This window comes from Peromyscus eremicus, chromosome 14, assembly GCF_949786415.1.
Source record: "Peromyscus eremicus chromosome 14, PerEre_H2_v1, whole genome shotgun sequence".
Taxonomy (NCBI): Eukaryota; Metazoa; Chordata; class Mammalia; order Rodentia; family Cricetidae; genus Peromyscus; species Peromyscus eremicus.
In genome coordinates, this window is record NC_081430.1 from 34157676 (window position 1) to 34176546 (window position 18871).

Here is an 18871-nt window from a genome sequence, read left to right on the forward strand (position 1 = left end):
ACATGAGTGCACTGCTCATGGAGGCCAGAAGTAGTCAGAACTCCTGGAGCTGGAGGAAATAAATGAGTAGAGAACTGCCTGACGTAGGGGCTAGGAACCTAATTTAGGTCCTCTGCAAGAACACTAAAGTGTTCTTTACCACTGAGCCATTTCTCCAGACCCAACAGAACACTCTTTTCTGTTTTTATATTGTTTACAGTGATTGGTAGCAAAACATAAAATTATTAACTTTTTCATTAATGACTTGTGGATTATTTTGCATTTAAGTTACAAAGACTGTTAACCTGACAATATAATACCACAAAGATTCACTAGGTTTTTTTTTTATATATATTTTAAACTTTTCAAGAAAAACTATTCTGTTTCTAATATTATGTACTACGTATAACCCCTAACTTGTTAAAGCTATCCATCCTTAAATTTTAGAAGTATCTATTCTTCATTTTTTTAAAATGTTAACTCTTCTCCTTGATGCATCTATGTTTATCATTTTACAAAATGTTTCAATGTTCCTGAGTAAATTAAAATATTAATAGCACATTCACATTTACCTTTTTACAGGGGCTAGCATACCAGGACTGACATGCTGACATTGTGGAGTGTCTGACAAAGCAACTGATGATGGAGATGCTGTATTCCTGTCCATATCTAGCAGAAAATCATCATCTTGACTGTATTGAAAACTTGGCAACTAGAAAACAAATATTTTTACCATGCATACTCAAAATTTTCTCATTACAAAATAATTTTCTGGATTAGGTTTTTTCCTCTATAATCTTTTTCAAGCTTTAAAATTAAAAATAATAAAACACAGAATATTCACTACAAAAACTATTTTCTCTTGTGAAAAATACAATTACACCTATTTCTAAAGGCTATGGAGAGCAGAGGTAGTCAAGTATTTTCTAAGCATCTTTAAAGCTTTTAGGCTTTATATCTATATAGTCTTTCCCAATTACTCAAGCTTCTAATTGAAGTATGAAAGCTATAATATATAATAATATATAATATGAAAACAAATGAGTATGGTTGTGTTCCAATAAAACTTTGTTTATAAAAACATGTAATGGGAAGCAGTGGCACACGTCTTTAATCTTAGCACTTGGGAGGCAGAGACAGGCGGATCTCTGTGAGTTTGAGACCAGCCTGGTCTACAGAGTGAGTTCCAGGACAGTCTCCAAAAGCTAAACAGAGAAACCCTGTCTGGAAAACCAAGCAACCAAACAAACAAACAAAAACCCCAAAACAACAACAACAACAACAAAAAAACCCACAAAAAAACAAAAAACCAACCCGTGTAAAAGACCTAACAAGATGGCCCAGCCAGTAAAGGTCCATTTGAAACCAGGTGACGAGTTCGATCCCTGGACCCATGTAAAGTTAGTCACTGAGAAGTGATGGAGACGGAGCCTAGGGCCTGGTACATGTAACCAGAGCGGCATTCCTAGCCCCATATATTGGTGGAAGGAGAGAAGTGACTCCATAAAACTGTCCCTACTTCCTTCCACATGCACACCATGCACGCACAATCCTTTTTTCATTAATTTTTTGTTTTTTGTTTTTTATTTAAAATAGATGAGACACTGGATTTGGCTCATAAGTTGCTGAATTTAGATGTTACTACAACAAAACTTAAATTCATTCACTACTGTTTTGACACTTAGTGGCAACTCAACTAGTTTTACACTATTATTTCCAATAGCCAAGTCAACTCTTAAGATTTTATTTACCTTTACAGTAAAATCATAAAGTGAAGAGGCCTGGCTATAATTGCACAGGAGACTGATGCAGAAGTATGTGGATTCAAGGCCAGCCTGGCAGTATATTGCAAGACCATGTCTCAAAAAAATGAAGGGAGAAAAAAGCAAAACACAGAAGTGGACTTATGGTATAGAAAAATAAGATAAATAACTGCTATCTATTTTTCTTCTGTCTTTGTTTGGTTGTTCTGAGTTGGGATTCCCTTGGCTATCCTGGGTTTTTTGTTTCTATATGAACTTTGTGATTTTTTTTTCCTAATTCAATGAAGAATGTCATTTGAACATTATGGGTATTTTAGCAATATTAATTCTTCCAATGTACAAACATCTTTCCATTTATTAGTGTCCTCAATTTTTTTTTTTGTTTTGTTTTGTTTTGTTTTGTTTTGTTTTTCGAGACGGTTTCTCTGTGTAGCTTTGCGCCTTTCCTGGAACTCACTTGGTAGCCCAGGCTGGCCTCAAACTCACGGAGATCCGCCTGTCTCTGCTGGGATTAAAGGCGTGCACCACCACCGCCCGGCAAGTGTCCTCAATTTTTTTAATAAGTTTTTTCCTTTTTCTAAAATCAATTTCATTGTGGAGATCTTTTACCCACTTGATTAAATTTCTTCCAATGTCTTTTGTTTTCTTGAATATTGCAAATGGAAATGCTTTTTTATTTTTCTTCAGCCGGTTCACTGAGGGTGTATATAAGTGCTACTTCTTTTGTAAATGCTAGTTTTGTGACGATAAGTGATAAAACACAGGGCCTGGTACATGTAACCACTGAGCAACATCCCCAGCCCCATATGTTGGCTTTAGATCCTGCAATTTTGCTTAACTGCTTCAGTTTTGAGGAGTCTTTCTACATGTAAGTTTTTCTACATATAAAATCAGTTTTGTAGCACTCATCTCATCTAACCTTATATAGATTCTTTATGAGAATTAAGTGGACTAATTATATGATACAGATTCCAAAGCACAAAACAATTCATTTGCTTTATGGGAACCTTTGAAACGATCACAGCTTCACCACCTGTCTCCTGTAGTGCAGGGCACTGTCCGGGTACTGCAATAGTTGCTCTGCTGGGGCTAGCTGGTTTAGTGAGGATGAGCCCTTGTTCTAGTATAGTGACATTTGTGAGGACCCAGGGATGGAGATTCAAAGGCCTCTATCCCCCAGAGCTGTATGTATTCCAGTTGGTCTCCAAATGCTCAGCTTGTAAGTCTAAACTTTCAAAGTGCAGCTCTCGACCCAGTTGCTTTGCTTACTCTTTGTCAAAGAAAAATGAGTGTCGTCTATCTTTTAATGTCCTTGGCCCATCTCTTCATCTTGTATTTGGTTATACCAGTACTAAACACTCAAGAGCAGACTCTAGAAACTGGTAAAAACAGCATGCATCAGTAGATCTCTTCCTGTACTTTGTTCATGTATGTAAAGACTACAGATCCTTGACTGTAATATTAGTGATAAACACTAACAGTATATAAAAATGAAAAATATCAGAACCAATATAAAAATGCAGACTTCATGCAGTCAGCACTCCTACCAGTACTCTCTGTTTCTGCAAGGGTGTCGCACTGAAAAAATCATCGTGATTGTCTTTGGGCAGCTGTTCCAGATAATCTCGCATTTGTCGTTTCCTTTTAAGAGTTCCCACTCTGGCAGTTATCTTAATAGTCTTTTGCTCAGCAGCATTGTCTTTCTCACCTAAGAGTTAATAAAACATTTTGATAATGGTCTGGTAATTTTACCTGCTTTATAAAACTAAAACCCTCTCTTACTTTGTTTCCTACAGAACAAATAATTTTTAAAGATTTATTTTGCTGGGCGGTGGTGGCACACACCTTTAATCCCAGCACTCGGGAGGCAGAGGCAGACGGATCTCTGTGAGTTCAAGGCCAGCCTGATCTACAAAGCAAGATCCAGGACAGGCTCCAAAACTACACAGAGAAACCCTGTTTCGAAAAAACCAAAAAAACCCAAAACAAAACAACAACAAAAACAAACAAACAAACAAAAAGATTGATTTTATGTGTGTGTTTTGCACCACAGGCATACTTGGTGCCTATGAAGGTCAGAGGAGAGCACTGGATCCTCCGGAACTGGTATTATGGATGGTGTGAGCCATCATTTGAGTTGCTGAGACCCAAACCTGGGTCCTCTGCAACAGTAACAAGTGCTCTTAACCTCTGAGCCATCTCTCCAGCCCTACTCACTTTTTAAAAATGTTTTGTTCTAAGAATGACTTAATCCCTGTGTATTTCCTTATACCAACCAAGGGTGGGCCAGAAAGGACTCTGAGGTAGGTAAAGGACCTTCCTCCAAGCCTGACAACCAGAGTTCAATCCCTGGGGCCTGCATGGTGGAAGAGAACCAACTCCCTAACACTGTCCTCTGACCTTCATTCTCATGCCTTGGCGCACACACACACACAAGCATGCAAGCATGCACATGCACACACACACATATAAATAAATGCTAAAAATTTAAATTATAAAAAAAAAACCCCAAGCCCAAAGGTAGGAGGCAGCCTCCCATCTAAAACTTTTATTCCTGAAGCTGAAGCCCTAACAAAGCTCACTAGGCACAGCTCAGACACACACACACACACACACACACACACACACACACACACACACACACACACAAAAAGGCGGTGGCTTTGGAACATGGCACCTTGACACAAGCCCGTAGTCCCAGCTACTTGGAGGCTCTCTTGAGCTCAGTCTGGACAACGAACTGAGACCTTTGCCTCTCCAACAAATTACTATGGGACTTCTCTGACAAGCAACAGATAGGAGTGCATTTCAGATTACAAAAACAAAATTTATTAGTTTTTCATAAAGTATGACAGGGACTGTAAGCAAATGCTCGAGCTAAATTATACCCTCAGATATTGCAATATGTATCAAATTTCAAACTTACTAGAACAAATTCTGAGCAAAAGGCCACTAAACTATTATTAATAGAATTAGCTACATAGGTTAAGGCTTAAAATATTATCTTTCAAGATTTTAAATTTTGAAGGAAACAACTGATACAAGATTCACAAATAAACATAAAATATAATTCGTAAGCATTTAGAAGTACACTAAGCACTCTAAGAAAACAATGATAAAAGTTACCATTTTGGACCTTGAAATCGGCTTGCTTTTTCTTAGAGACATGTTTTCGGGATCTTTTGCCTTGGGGATCTTCTATGTACTTCCTCTGGCACTCATCAGCAGTTCGAGAACCAACTGCCATAGCCACATCTGACCAAAAACCAGGCTTGTGCTTTGGAAGAGATGTAAAAGCACTAGGGGAGACCAAAAACAGTTAAGAACAAAAGATTCAAGTCACTAAACGGATCTCCTGAGAGCATACTAAGGCAGTAATATTTACTAAGCTGGAAGACTTTTTTTTTTTTTGGTTTTTTGAGACAGGGTTTCTCTGTGTAGCTTTGTGCCTTTCCTGGAACTCACTTGGTAGCCCAGGCTGGCCTCGAACTCACAGAGATCCACCTGGCTCTGCCTCCCGAGTGCTGGGATTAAAGGCGTGCGCTACCACCGCCCCGCTGGAAGACTATTTTTAAACCAAAATCATTCTGGATAACTATTCAGAAAAAAAGATACCAATCTCCCTCTATTCCATAACTTTCTTATTACAATATAATTACAATATGAAGAATATATAACTGTACATGTCTAATAAAATGCTTTCAAACTATTTCTATTAAATATAAAATCTTTTCCAATCTTTTAACATTTTCCCCCTGAAGTTCAACTACTCAGTGATTTGATCTTTGAGGGAATTCTGGCATAAATTAACTTCTATATATTGTTTATCAAGTATTACTAGTGCTAAATCTGCCAGATGAACTCCTAGGTCTTACATAGTTTTATGGTTAATGGTGAATGGGCATGGTCATGCATGATGAATGCATGACATGTGCATATAATGAAAATAGCACACATTAATACATACAACTGATGCTTTAATACTACTACTAATAAAAATGAAGCTGGGAATGATGGCATGCACATGTACTCCCAGCACTAGAGAAAGTGAGGCAAAAAAATGAAAAGTTTAAGGAAAATAAATAATACTATGTCTCAACCTATAAATGAAACTCTGAAAGTTCATTTGCAAATAACAGTTTAAAGGCTACCCTACTACTTCCACCTCCTCACACTCCCATCAAGACTTTGTGGTGGTTAAGGTGACAATTCAGCCAGATGATAACTAATTCAGAAATCACCCTAACATGGTAGAGTGAATACTCCTTATCTCAGAAACTTAAGACACAGGAGTGTCAGATTTAAGATACATATACTTGGATGGGATTCAGTCAGAACATGAAATTAATTCATGTTCTTATATACCTTCTACATACAGACCACAGGTGATTATAATTTTGTTTTGTTGATAACTGGAAAGCACTCTACCATTAAGCAACATCAACCTCTAGAAGATAATTTCATATAGACATTTTAACGCACCTATGTACTAACTGTGATCCATCATCACAGGAGGTTAAGCATATTCCACTAGTGTTAACTGTTTCACAAAGAGTTTTAGATTTTAGAGCTTTTAGGTTTTCAGATGAGGGGTAATTAACTAATATAATAATATTACTCCAACTTTATCAAGTTTCCTAGTAGTGTATAAAGCTATTGGCAAATCTAGGACTGTCTATATTTTAAAAGAACTATTTTTCATTAAAAAATTATTCTTAATGCATTTAATAAGTCAGTAATTGTAAATAACTTCCAGGTTATTCCAGGTAAAGTAATAGATCCTTGCTATAACTTGTGGTGATGCCCTGACTGACATTAGTCCTGTCAGGTTTGCACTCTCTCCTCAACTTTCAGTACTCCATTCTTTCTAGCCTTTGTCAAGATTTCTAAATATGTCCTCTCCTTTCTATATGAACTACACTTATCTTCAATCTTTGGCTCACTTCTGATTTATCTTTCACCTCTTAGTTCACATATCCATCTAAATTAATTAGGTCAGACTCTCTTTATAGTCTCATAAGCACATATTCTCATAAACTTGTTACAGTGATATGGTAGATGCTAAACATCTTCTAGGCTATAAATACGATTAAAAAAATACAAAGCAATGGGCTGAATATTAAGAACCACTTGAAGATTTCAATTCATGAAGTCAGACTGGGAAGTAATTTGCATTTTTCAGATGCTCATCAATCACTGGGGAGGTCTAGAATAGGTTTTTGTGTGGGATCACAGGGGACTGGACGGCAGAGAAAGAAAAGCAAGAGAACGAGAATTAGAACGGGCAAACAGTACGCTTACGGGCCCATTTCTTGATCATTTTTATCCCTAAGTCTAGCTTAGGTGGAGATACAAAAGGGAAAAAAAGTGGACATTCACCCCAGGTTTGGTGATATGTAACATTCCAGACTTTCCAACTGAGTCACTACTGTTTACTTTCCTAAACTTACAAAAGATTCCAAGCATTCTGTCTAGGTTTTAACTGTACAGTCCAATAAACATAGCACACTTATTAGACCTTACTGGAAATTAAGTCTTTACAGTACAGAAATGTGACTACTGAGGTGTTAGCTGAGTGGTAGAATGTTTGCCTAATATAAAGAAGGCACTGAGCCTGATCCCCAACACTGAGGGGAGGAGGGGAGAAGAAAAGAAGGGAGGGAAGGTCTAGAGATGTAAAAAAAATTAAAAACCTTTTTAGATGTTTTGAAATATAAAGGGTAAGAAGTTATATGATAAGGAAATGATGAGAGATATAGCTAGAAGAGGTAAAATTGTTAACATGGTCTGATTTTGATCTAAAGCAGAATATACGAAGTTACATTAAAAGCAATGACAATTTCCGATTTTCTTGATTTGTCCACATGTGTTGTACTATCTCTTTAATCTTCCCATTTAGGCTTCATGACTCAATTCTCATCTAGTTTCTATACTACCACACTACTGAAACTCTTAGTCTCTATAGTCAAATTTAATACTTTTTAATAATTTTTTTTGAGTGTGAGTGTTTTGCCTGCATCTATGTTTGTGCACAGAGGCCAGAAAAGTATCAGACTCCCTGGAACTAGAGTTATAGAAAGCTGTAAATCACTATGTGGGTGCTGGGAATCAAACCCAGGTCTTGTGGAAGAGCAATCAGTGCTCTTAACTGCTGAGCCCTCTCTCCAGCTGAACCTCAACATCAATTCTTTTTTTTTTTTTTTTTTTTTTTTTTTTTGGTTTTTTGAGACAGGGTTTCTCTGTATAGCTTTGGAGCCTGTCCTGAATCTTGCTCTGTAGACCAGGCTGGCCTTGAACTCACAGAGCTCTGCCTGCCTCTGCCTCCCAAGAGGGATTAAAGGCATGCGCCACCACTGCCCAGCTTCAAATTCAATTCTTAAAGATTGTGATTTATCACCAATAGCAGAAAGAATAATCGCTCATTTCTTCTGAATAGTTCCTAACATCACTATCCTAAGACTGATGCGGAATCATTAAATAAAGCCCTTTGTCCTGTTTTGTAAGCATTCTGCAGATATTCCAGAGACAAAACTACTTACCGATGAAGCTTCTGTAATTCTTGCTCACTCCATTCTTCATTATCAATTAAATCAGGTAGATGACAGCCTACCAGTTGCCTGTTTGTTGTATCAGATCCTTTAACTTCAATTAGAAAGTCCTTGCTAACACCAGATTTTGGAAGAGTTTCTTTAGCAGAAGATCTAGGTTTCTGTGGTGTGATAAGAGAACCACTCTCACCTTCAGATTCTGAAACCAGTAGGATATCTTTTGTGATATTGCACGTGTTTTTTCTCTGGTCAATCAGCCTTTCTTTCCTATTTCTTGCTCTGGTTTTACTTCTAATCTCTGTTTCATTCTCTTCACTTGACAAAAGTGATGAGAAATGACTGTTAGGTGATACGGCTACTTGATTTTCAGTTTTCTTCAATTTCGACGACAACTTGATATTCTTCTTAAAATCACTGGTGACCATTTGCTTATTTTTAGGGCAAGGTATCTGAATTTGCTGTCTGACAGTGAGTATATCACATTCACTGCAATCTTCCTTGGAGTTACTTTTATAACCCATGCTGTGTTCAAAGGTCTCTAAGGACTTATGCATAGAACTTACATGTACATCTGACTTACTTTCTTCTTGATGCTTTGGTTGGAAAAAATCAGGTACTCCTTTGATAGAGAGATTGTGCTCTATACATTTTTGCTCTATCACCTTTCTAGTTTTAAGTGGTGTCATTAAAACATAAACTTCCTTCGGATTCAGAGGCAGGTATTTTCTTTCTTTGTCAGAGGTAGGCTGTTCCAGTGAGTCCAGTGAGTCCGGTGTATCAATGGGTACATCTAATACTTCAGTTCTCTCTTTATTGCATTGGACAAAACCAAAACCAAAATCCCTTTAGTATAGAAAAAAATACTTTTACGAAATAAAACAATTTTTCCTCATAGGTTACACAAAGCACTGGTCTATGTAGATCACTGTCACTTTAAATGTAAGCATGTAATTACACAATCCTGCCAAGGACTTCCCAGTTTACTGGCATACATGTAAGCTTTTGTACCTGGCCTTCGGTATAGTTTCAATCTGTCACTGACCTCAAATTAGAATCATTCTCTATGAGTTAATATTAGAACATGTATTTTTCAAATATGCTTGGACCTGAACTGTCATTGTTTACTCTCTGAAAAATTTCCTTTACTTATCTATCTATAAGACAAACTACTACTTGCATAGACCTTATTCTTTAACCCACTGTGTCCATAAACTGTCCCCATTCTTTGAACTAAAGCTCTCCATCCTTTAAGTTTCCAGAATACTTTTTTAAAATGCCATTTTAGTGTCCTACTTTTCATTGTACACCAGTCATCTTTTAGTTACAGTAGGAAAATCATTAATGTCAGAACTTTACTTTCATAAATCTTTTTTTTTGGCTGATGTTATTAGACTCTTAAGTATTAGTAGATACTAAACAAATGTTTTAAGAATCAATTCTCAGAATGTAAAACAGGAGATGAAGAAATCCATTAGGGTCACTAAACCTAAGCAATCAGAAAAATGTGGAACTCTATGCATACCAGTAGCTCTGCTTTCATCCCCAATGTAGCCAATGTAGCACCTTTTTCAAATCTCTCCAGATCTCCAAGAATTATCATGGGAAGTAACAGAAACTGCAGAACTTGGTATCTTTATTCTATCATCTTACTGGGGATGAAAGCACATGAGACCAGCTGTCTGATCTAAAAATTGAGAAACTAGAAGCAAATCTACCTGAAATTCTAACTTCATTAAATTCTACTTATGCTTATTGTGGTGGTTTGAACCAGAATGGCCACCACAGGCCACATGTTTGAATGTTTGGTCTCCAGTGAGTGAGACTGTTTCAAAGGACTAGTAGGTTTGGCTCTGTTGGAGAAGATGTGTCACTGAGGAGCAGGCTTTGAGGTTTCGAAAACCCATGCCATTACCAGTTAGCTCTGTCTCATGTCTGAGGGTCAGATGTGAACTCCCAGCTACTGCTCCAGCACCATGCCTACCTAATGCCATGATCCCTGCCATGATGGCCATGGACTAATCCTCTGAAACTATAAGCAAGCCTCTCAATTACACTTCTTTCTAAAAGTTGACTTGGTCATGGTGTTTCTTTATAGCAAAAGAACAGTAAGACACTTATTAAGAATTGTAAATCACCATACCATCGTAACAAACATACTGCAACTATGTATACATATCATGCCATAAAAGGTAAACAACAAAATAAACGGTTAACAGTTAATAATGGTGGGGGCAACTTCAAAATTATAATTTGTGGATAATTTATTTGATTAGTACCACTATCCTAATGAAAAAAAAAAAAAACCAAAAATGTTTCCACAAGATTTTTCATGAATCATAGATTTACAAAGTATTTTCTTCCATTCCTTACATAAATCAAATAAAGCATTCAGTTAGAAATTTTTCTTTTCTTTTTTTTCAAGATGGAATTTCTCTTTGTAGCCTTGGCTATGCTGGAACTCACAGAGATCCCCACCTGCCTCTGCCTCCCAAGTTCTGGGATTAAAGTGCACCGCCACCACCACCCAGCTCACTAAGGAGGTTTTAAAAATCTGAATATTCTCATTTTGAACAAAATATTTCTAGTGAGAATATTTTCAATCATTTCATTTTATTTAACAATCTCAATAAACATTCAGCTTCTTTTAGGTACTTTAAATTCATTTGTTTGAATCTAGTAGCCTAGACAGTACTGTATTCCTCCCCACTTTTGTGAATGTTCACAGTTCTTCATTTTCGCTTTTCAGTTATAGTAAAAATATCACTAGGTCCATGGACTTAACGTAACATGAAATCTTGAACTTGTTAGTATTTGGAGAAAAGGCACTTTATATTTTGGTACATAGCCTTTAATTACTCTGAAAATCAAAAGTTATCAAATCTTAATTATGGCATTAATTTCCTAAAAGAAAACATTCATATGAGCACAATTAAAGTAATATATACCTTTATGAAATAAAGTGACTTAGGGATCACATTAAAGGCAAATCTATAAATAATATCATATTTAAAGGAACATGCTAGTTCATTAAATAATCATTTTATGCACAAATAACTACTTTAAATCATTAACGTATTTACCACTTTATATCAAGAAACTTAGAACACCATTTTATTACATTAAAAATTATTTTAAAGTTACTGTCCTAGTCATTACACAGCTACTAAAGATATTACCTTGCTTCTGACTTTGAATTTTCTTTTCATTTATTCCTTCAGAATTCTCACAGGTTTTTAAAGGAAATTTTCTGCACTCTTTTTTTCCAGTTAATTCCTTCAAAATAAATAATGCACTTTTAACAACTACAACCTAGACATGACCTTGGGCATTTCTATAGCATGCATCAAGTATTAAAAAATTCTAGGTACCTGCTACTCTACAAATTTCATTAATGCAGCATTCAGAAAAACCTGTTAGAACCGTAACTTTAGAAGTAGTACATAGGGTTACATGATCCTACAAAAGCCCTATTATTTGCAGTTTTTCTTTTTGAGAGGTATGTGCTTTTTAATTTATGTGCATGTGTCTGCCATGTGTGTAAGAGTGCCCAAAGGAGGCTAGAAGGTGTCAGATCCCCTGGAACTGGAGTTAAAAAAACCTAACTGATGTAGGTTCAGGGAAGTGAACTATATGTCCACTGGAAAACAGGAAGCACTCTTAAAGACCATATTTGCAGTACTTCAAGTACTTTTGCGTATTTCAAGTATTTTTTTATATGTTTTAATTTAAAGCTTCACTTTTGTTATTGTTGCCTGTGCTTTTATAATGAAAAATGGAAAACAAAATCTCTAAAAGCTGAAGAGATGGCTCAGCACGTAATAACGCTGATCCTGAGGACTCTCATGATGGAAGGGGAAAATTGCCATGTGCAAGTTGTCTTCTGATGCCCACTTGCTTGAGGTAGCATCCTGCTTTACCAAATAAATAAATAAGTGTAAATTTTAAAACAAAATAGAACACTATGGAAATTAGAGTTAAAGTTAACAGAGTTTTCCAAAACTCAGTTGAGGCCTTCAAAGACGAAAAGACTTATACAAAGTTTTCCCTACTGCCTAGAGATGGTTACTTGACTGCAGGCAGCTATAACACATAATTCCATCGTATCCAGACATTTAAGATGAATAAAGAAGTTACATAAACTTTATCTGGTGGGCATTTTTGCAAGCTCTATACTTAAAAGATTGAAGAGTACTGGGATCAAACCAAGGGTGTATCTCTCACACATCACGAATACTCTACCAATGGAAGTACATCCCATCCCTACGTTTTTTTGTTCTTTATCATTTATTAGACATAGTCCTTGTCACAAACACCTGTTTAACTTCAACAGCAGGTCCCTCAAAAAACAGTTTTTACTCTCAATGTAAGCTTTTCCTTTTCTAGCCTTCTCTTAAACACTGACTTAAAGATAACCTGAGTCTGTTTTCCTGAAACAATTCTTGCAATTCTTAAGATCTCAAATAGAGAAAACAAAACAAAACAAAAAACAAAAAACACCTCAAATAGATTACTTTTGACTTTTGCAGTTTCTGGGTTAGGACTGACCAATATAAATGATACTTATCAAAAAGAAATTGTATCTTTTGATGCAGTCCTGAAACTTTTCAGGTACATTATGTCCCTAAGCATCAGTACCTGATCTAACTGACGAAGTCATAGATGCCACTATTTGAGTAGTATGACTTACTTGGTTATGTAGGAGTCTTAACTGTGGCTTATTTAGACAATTACTATATCCAGTGTTTATTTCTGCAGTTCCTGGCAACCCATTGTGCTTATTTTTCTTCATTTCTGTGAATTCAAAGGTGGAGCATTAAGTAATTACATAAAAGATTTGGTGTTTTTTTCAGCAGATCATGGTGTTCTATGGCTGTATTCACATCACCCTGGACACTAAAATGAATGCTGCCAACATAAAAAAGCTGTCTCAGGGAAAGGAGGGAGGGAAAGACAGAAGAAAAAGGAAGAAAAAAGAGTGAGAAAGAGGGAGGGCGAAGGGAGGCAAAGAAAAATGGAAGGAGGATAAGAAGATAAGTTGCTTTTCCACATTAAAGAGCTAACTATGGGAAGAAAACTCTGCGTAATGAAATGTCATGTATATTCACTGTAATTTGATTTATAATAAATTTTTTTGGTAGGACAGGCCACTCTCAATAGGTTATGGCTTAGTTCAAATTACTTTTATTTTCCTAAAAAAAATTAAAAATGAACAATCATATTGTTTATACCTGCTTTGAACTTCTTATCATATCTAAACACAGAATAGTGTAGTTAATTAATTTTGTGAATTTATATATCCTATACATCTAAACTGCACATCTACTAAATAGAAAGTTAGTGATTGTTTTTCTTATTCTTTTTATGTATGAAATTATGTTTCAGTTAATTTATATACTTCAATGTATAACTGAATCCACATTATTTTTAGCAAAATCAAGTTTTAAATTATTTTGTGGAGAATTTCTATTTTTTTCCTCCATAGGAATCCTGTGGCTCATGGGCACCCACACACAAACACTAATTCAAAAATTAATTACTTAAAATGAGGACTTTTGTTTTAGTTGCTAATATTGCTTTTCTTGAATGGATTTTGTACTACAGACCAGAATGACCTTGAATTCAGATGTTCCCGATTCATTCTCCTAATTGCTGGGATTACAGGTATGTGCCAGAACATCTGGCCTGAAAGGTATTTTGTTACTCTTTTAGAAACTATAAAGATACACAAGGATGGCCCTAACCCCTGAGATTACTATATAGTATAGGAAGCTGATACTATAGTAAATCCTTCATAACATGCTTATGTAAGTGTTATAGAATTTTTTAAACTACAATACTATGATGTAATGGTTATAACACTAAATATGAAAAATTACATTAGATAATTAAAATAATCATGTCATCTTAAACTATCATGGGTTGGAACATTTATATAACCTTAGTTGTTTAATGTCAGGCAGAGTTAAGTGTTTTTTTTCATGTAATTTTTAATTGTGTGTGTGTGTGTGTGTGTGTGTGTGTGTGTGTGTCTATGTGTCTGTGTCTGTGTGTCTGTGTGGGGGTTTATGCACAAGCAATGGCTCCGGAGGTCAGGAGGGGATATTGGATTTTTTGGAGCTGGAAATACAGGCAGCAGTGAGCTGCTTGATGTGGGTGCTGGGAAGTGAACTTGGGTTCTCAGCAAGAGCAGTTCATGCTCTTAGCCACTGAGCCACCTCTCCAACCATGGTTTTTCATTATTTTCTCATAGAAAATGTAATGATATATTGGCAACAACAAAAACAACCAATAAGAAAATAAAGCATCATCAATCAAAATGATTTGTGAAAGAAGATAATTACTAACACTTCATAAAATAATTAACATCTAAAAGTTTCACTAAAACATATCATCTTAGAACAATGATTCAATCATAGTATCATAGTATGTGCTCTTAAACTGCATTTGTTAAAAGAGAAGCCGTAACCATCCCTAAATTTCTAACATGAAGCAGGGTCCATAGATGCTTTAAAGTCTGGCTCTTCACAGGTGGACAGACTGCAGGGTAAACTGTTTACCAAACTTCGGTCTTTTAAATTTGTATTCCACCCCACTTGCCACATGTTTTCTATAGCATTTGCAACAATCGTATTTACAATTCAGCTCTCTTTCCTAAAAAAAGTGACTCAGAATTATTTTTCATTTAGGAGTTAAAAAAAGGGAAGTGGGTTGGGCAATAACAAGTAATATAGTCCCAGGACTTCAGAAGACTCAAAATGTTCTAGTAATAGCCAACCCGCCAATTTTAAGAAACCTGAATGACTTTTGTATAAAGGAAGGGTTGAGAAAGATTTAAAGCTTTGGTAAGTGAAATTTTTGCAATCATTTACATATTTAAATTATTGCTTTCTCTGAACTAAAAAAAGATATAGAAAATTTCAAGAAAGGGAGTTCAAATGACATAACATTAGAGTGAGATGTAGTATATTTACATCTAACATGACACCATACCATACTTTTAGCAAAAATAATCTCCAATTCTTGAAGTTTTAAAACTGTGTACAGCTCTTAGCTAAAGTTAAGGTAAAATTCCAAGAAATGTGCACAACAGACTCAGTAACTTTTATCATCTATTTAATTGAGGGAACTATAAGTTAATCTTCAGACATTATTTGTGAGAGTGGGATGGTGTTAGATGTAGAGCATAATGTTAGAAAAGAGCTGACATAGAACAGTTCTGCCAACTACCTTTATAGCACTTGCCAGTCAAGAATATAGGCCAGTTCCTGTACAAATATAGATACTTGTCTCTACTACATGATTGCTGGTAGCCTAAATATAATCTTTTATTGATCTACTTATTGGAATTTCGGCATTGTGATTAAAGGTTTATCCCATGAAATCAAAGGAATAATGATGCACAGCAGTCTGTAGAGTGAAGAAGCAAGAATTTCAAGGTACTAGTTAGTCAAAGAGCACCACACTACACATTAGATACAACAAATAGTGTTAGCTTATGTAACACTATCACTGTAGCAACAAAGAAAAATTCAAACATACCCAAGCTATCATCAATAAGGTCGTAAGTGACACTGGCCTTTTGGAGAACATCAGTTTGTTTATCTTCTACATAATTTTTCATTGATTTTTGTTTCTCATGTCTTGCAGTTTTCTGTCTGGTCTTATTTCTGTTCTTTTCTTCAGCCCTAAAACAATTGTGTTATTTTTTTTCTCTAATATTGGTTCTCAAAAGAACTGAAAAGCTCAACCCACAAACAACAGGATGATCAAGGAGTTCAAGGGCAGTCTGGGCTACACACTGAGAATAACCCCTTACATGTGAACCTTCTCAAAACAAACGAGCATTTAAAAAACAAAGAACTATTTAAGAGAATTTAAGAAAACTATAGGAGAAAAGAGCTACCAGTGTTAGAGCACTTACCTAGCAAGTGTGAGGCCAGGATTAAAAACACTACTGGGCAGTTGCTTATTTTGGTAAATACTGTTTACTGAAACATAGCCATGCTCATTCAATTTATACTACCTCTAGCTGCTTTTCTGTTGCGAAGACAGAGTTGAATGGTTGAGAAAAGAAGTATCATGCCCAGAAAAATACCATCTGGCACTTTACAGGAAAAACTGCCACCATTTCCTATACTGAGTTACTTGTGCTTGGATAAAATTTAAAGCTCTGTATCTTCTACTGGTTCTCGAAAAACAAGAATTAATAAATATTTTTCTCTTAATGTCTGCTAAGTACCTGGCAGGTGACACTCAAAAATGACTGAATATTAATGGAAAAAAAATTAATCAAGAAGTTCAGACCAATATTTGACAACTAAATGCCATTTAAAGAGTAGGTGATTGAAGAATTCTCCTTGAAATATGGCTAAGCTTTTATTTTTTATTTTTAACTTACTCAACATGACAGAAATTCTAATAAAACATTATTATTTCTAAAACACCTAAGATCACAAAAAAAACTTCAAAACTAGCACATAAACACAAAAATTCAACAAACTAAAAACCACTTTACATTGGTTACAGAAGCATATACATCTGAAAAGGATCATTATATTCTGTATCTAAAGTGAGTACATTTTAGGGAACATAACTTATACCTTGACAAAGCTGATTTAAAAAAACATTAAGGACACTTTACCTTAATTGTTCTAGAAAATTATCAATGTGTTCCTTCCAATTTCGGGGGAATCCAAACATAAATTTTCTTATGAGATAACAGGGATATCCTATTTAACAATAAGCAAAATAAATAGATAATTTTTTAATTTAAAAAAGAAAGAAAAAAAGTGATCCAAAAGCCTAGTATTTTAAAGTGGCATCTTTAGTTGATTGTCCGTCAAGAAACGCATACTTGTTTTACTATATGCTAAGCACTGCTGGAGATACTGAGGACCCATCAGTTAAGCAAGTAAAAATCCCGCCACTACACAGTTGATGTCTAGCGTGTAAGATAAAGCCAAGCCAGGAGTTACAGGAAAAGTGGTCAAACATTTTCATGGGAGAAAAGGAGAGAACAGAACTGAAAAAGGGGAAGTCAGGAGATTCTACTGCAATAGGAAGACAAGTTCTGGGAACGTGAGGGAGTGAGTCATGTGGCAATAGTCAGAATATTAGAAACAGGAAAATGAATTGTCTCTGACAAGATGACAGCTGGTCTGTTTGTGAAATAAGACTAGCAAAGCTGTACTGCCACATGGAGTCAGCACTAGATGTTTACTCAAAGGGGTAATAAAGGTAGTGGGGTGTTATGGGTCATTACAAGGGTTAGGGGCGATGTATGAGCCTGGGCATTTATTTAAGAAAAAGGAGAAACTATGCAATGATTTAACTAATAATGATACCCATTTACCTGCTTCTTTCATGGAAATCTGGTCTATCAATCCTTTTAATATATAAATGTTGCCTGATAATGTCCGAAGTTCATTGTGTTTAATCCGCTCTACAATTACATTACTATGCCAATAAACATCAGTCATATCTCTAGGAAAAAAAGGATAAGCTTAGTAAGGACACCGTATTTACACTTTACCAAGAGCTTTATATATATATAAAAGCATACAAATTTATAATATTTACACTTTACCAAGAGCTATATATATATATATATATATATAATGCATACAAATTTATAATAAAGTACTGATTTTGAGCCAGGTATATATAATCCTAGCACTTGGTAGGTAAAAGCAGGTAGATTGTTCCAAGTTTGAGGCCATAACAACTAGGGCCTGATAGTGAGATGAAGCCATGACGCCACCCTTCAAAAAGAACTAATTTTGTACTTTTAGCTACTACAACAACAGCATTACTACTCTAACTGTAAAACACTTGAGGGCTATCCAGTACAGAACTCAACTGCTTGGCTAATGTAATCCTCAGAGTATATGCCAAGAACTATATTGTGGTCAATCAATCTATGTATCTAATATAAAATATAGCATTAGCAAGGAAACAGAAACCAATTATCATCAAATATTTGCTGCTGGCAATAACTGAAACTTCAGCTTAACAGTTGCTAAGCTTTCAAAGAATTTTGGCAACCCTTTTCCTCACATTTTTATACTATGTAGGCTTTTATTTTCCCCTCCAGAAATGTATTTTTATTTATTCAGATGGGATCTTGCTGTTTTCTTCATATTTTTATTTATTTAGTTTGTATATGCCATGGAATTCATATGGAGTCAAGAGACAGCTTCTGGGAATCAGTTCTTTACTTCCAACAACTGGGTCCAAGGGATCAAACTAAATTGTACAAGCTGGCAGCAGGAACCTTTGCCCTCTGAGCCATCTTGCTGGCTCCTGGGTCTTACTATGTTACCCAAGATAGCCTTCGACTTTTACATCCTCGAAGTACCTGAGATTATAGATTAACATGCACTCCCACTCCCTCCCACCCTCCTGCTCCATGTTCTGAAATGTTAAGTAGATCCATGCAATTTTGAGGGGTTTTGTCTTTTCTTAACTATAAATTTTGAGGGGTTTTGTCTTTTCTTAACCATAAATAAATAAAGGCAAATGCTTTTACCTTCATTTTATAAGGAGGTTCTAGTTGAGAAAAAAATAAAGTTGCAAATCACT

The 18871-nt window shown here is 35.5% G+C and overlaps 1 protein-coding gene across 1 annotated transcript in view; it reads right to left on the bottom strand.

Moving 5' to 3' along the window:
• Mis18bp1 (MIS18 binding protein 1) overlaps positions 1-18871 on the bottom strand; it is a 32808-nt gene that overhangs the window by 4801 nt on the left and 9136 nt on the right. The window contains exons 4-12 of the mRNA XM_059279366.1: positions 17643-17773; positions 16932-17019; positions 15830-15975; positions 12978-13081; positions 11467-11563; positions 8282-9098; positions 4869-5041; positions 3290-3450; positions 552-691 (exon numbers count right to left, since the gene is read on the bottom strand). Coding sequence (XP_059135349.1) covers positions 552-691; positions 3290-3450; positions 4869-5041; positions 8282-9098; positions 11467-11563; positions 12978-13081; positions 15830-15975; positions 16932-17019; positions 17643-17773 — 1857 coding nt within the window. The remainder of the gene's footprint in view (positions 1-551; positions 692-3289; positions 3451-4868; positions 5042-8281; positions 9099-11466; positions 11564-12977; positions 13082-15829; positions 15976-16931; positions 17020-17642; positions 17774-18871) is intronic.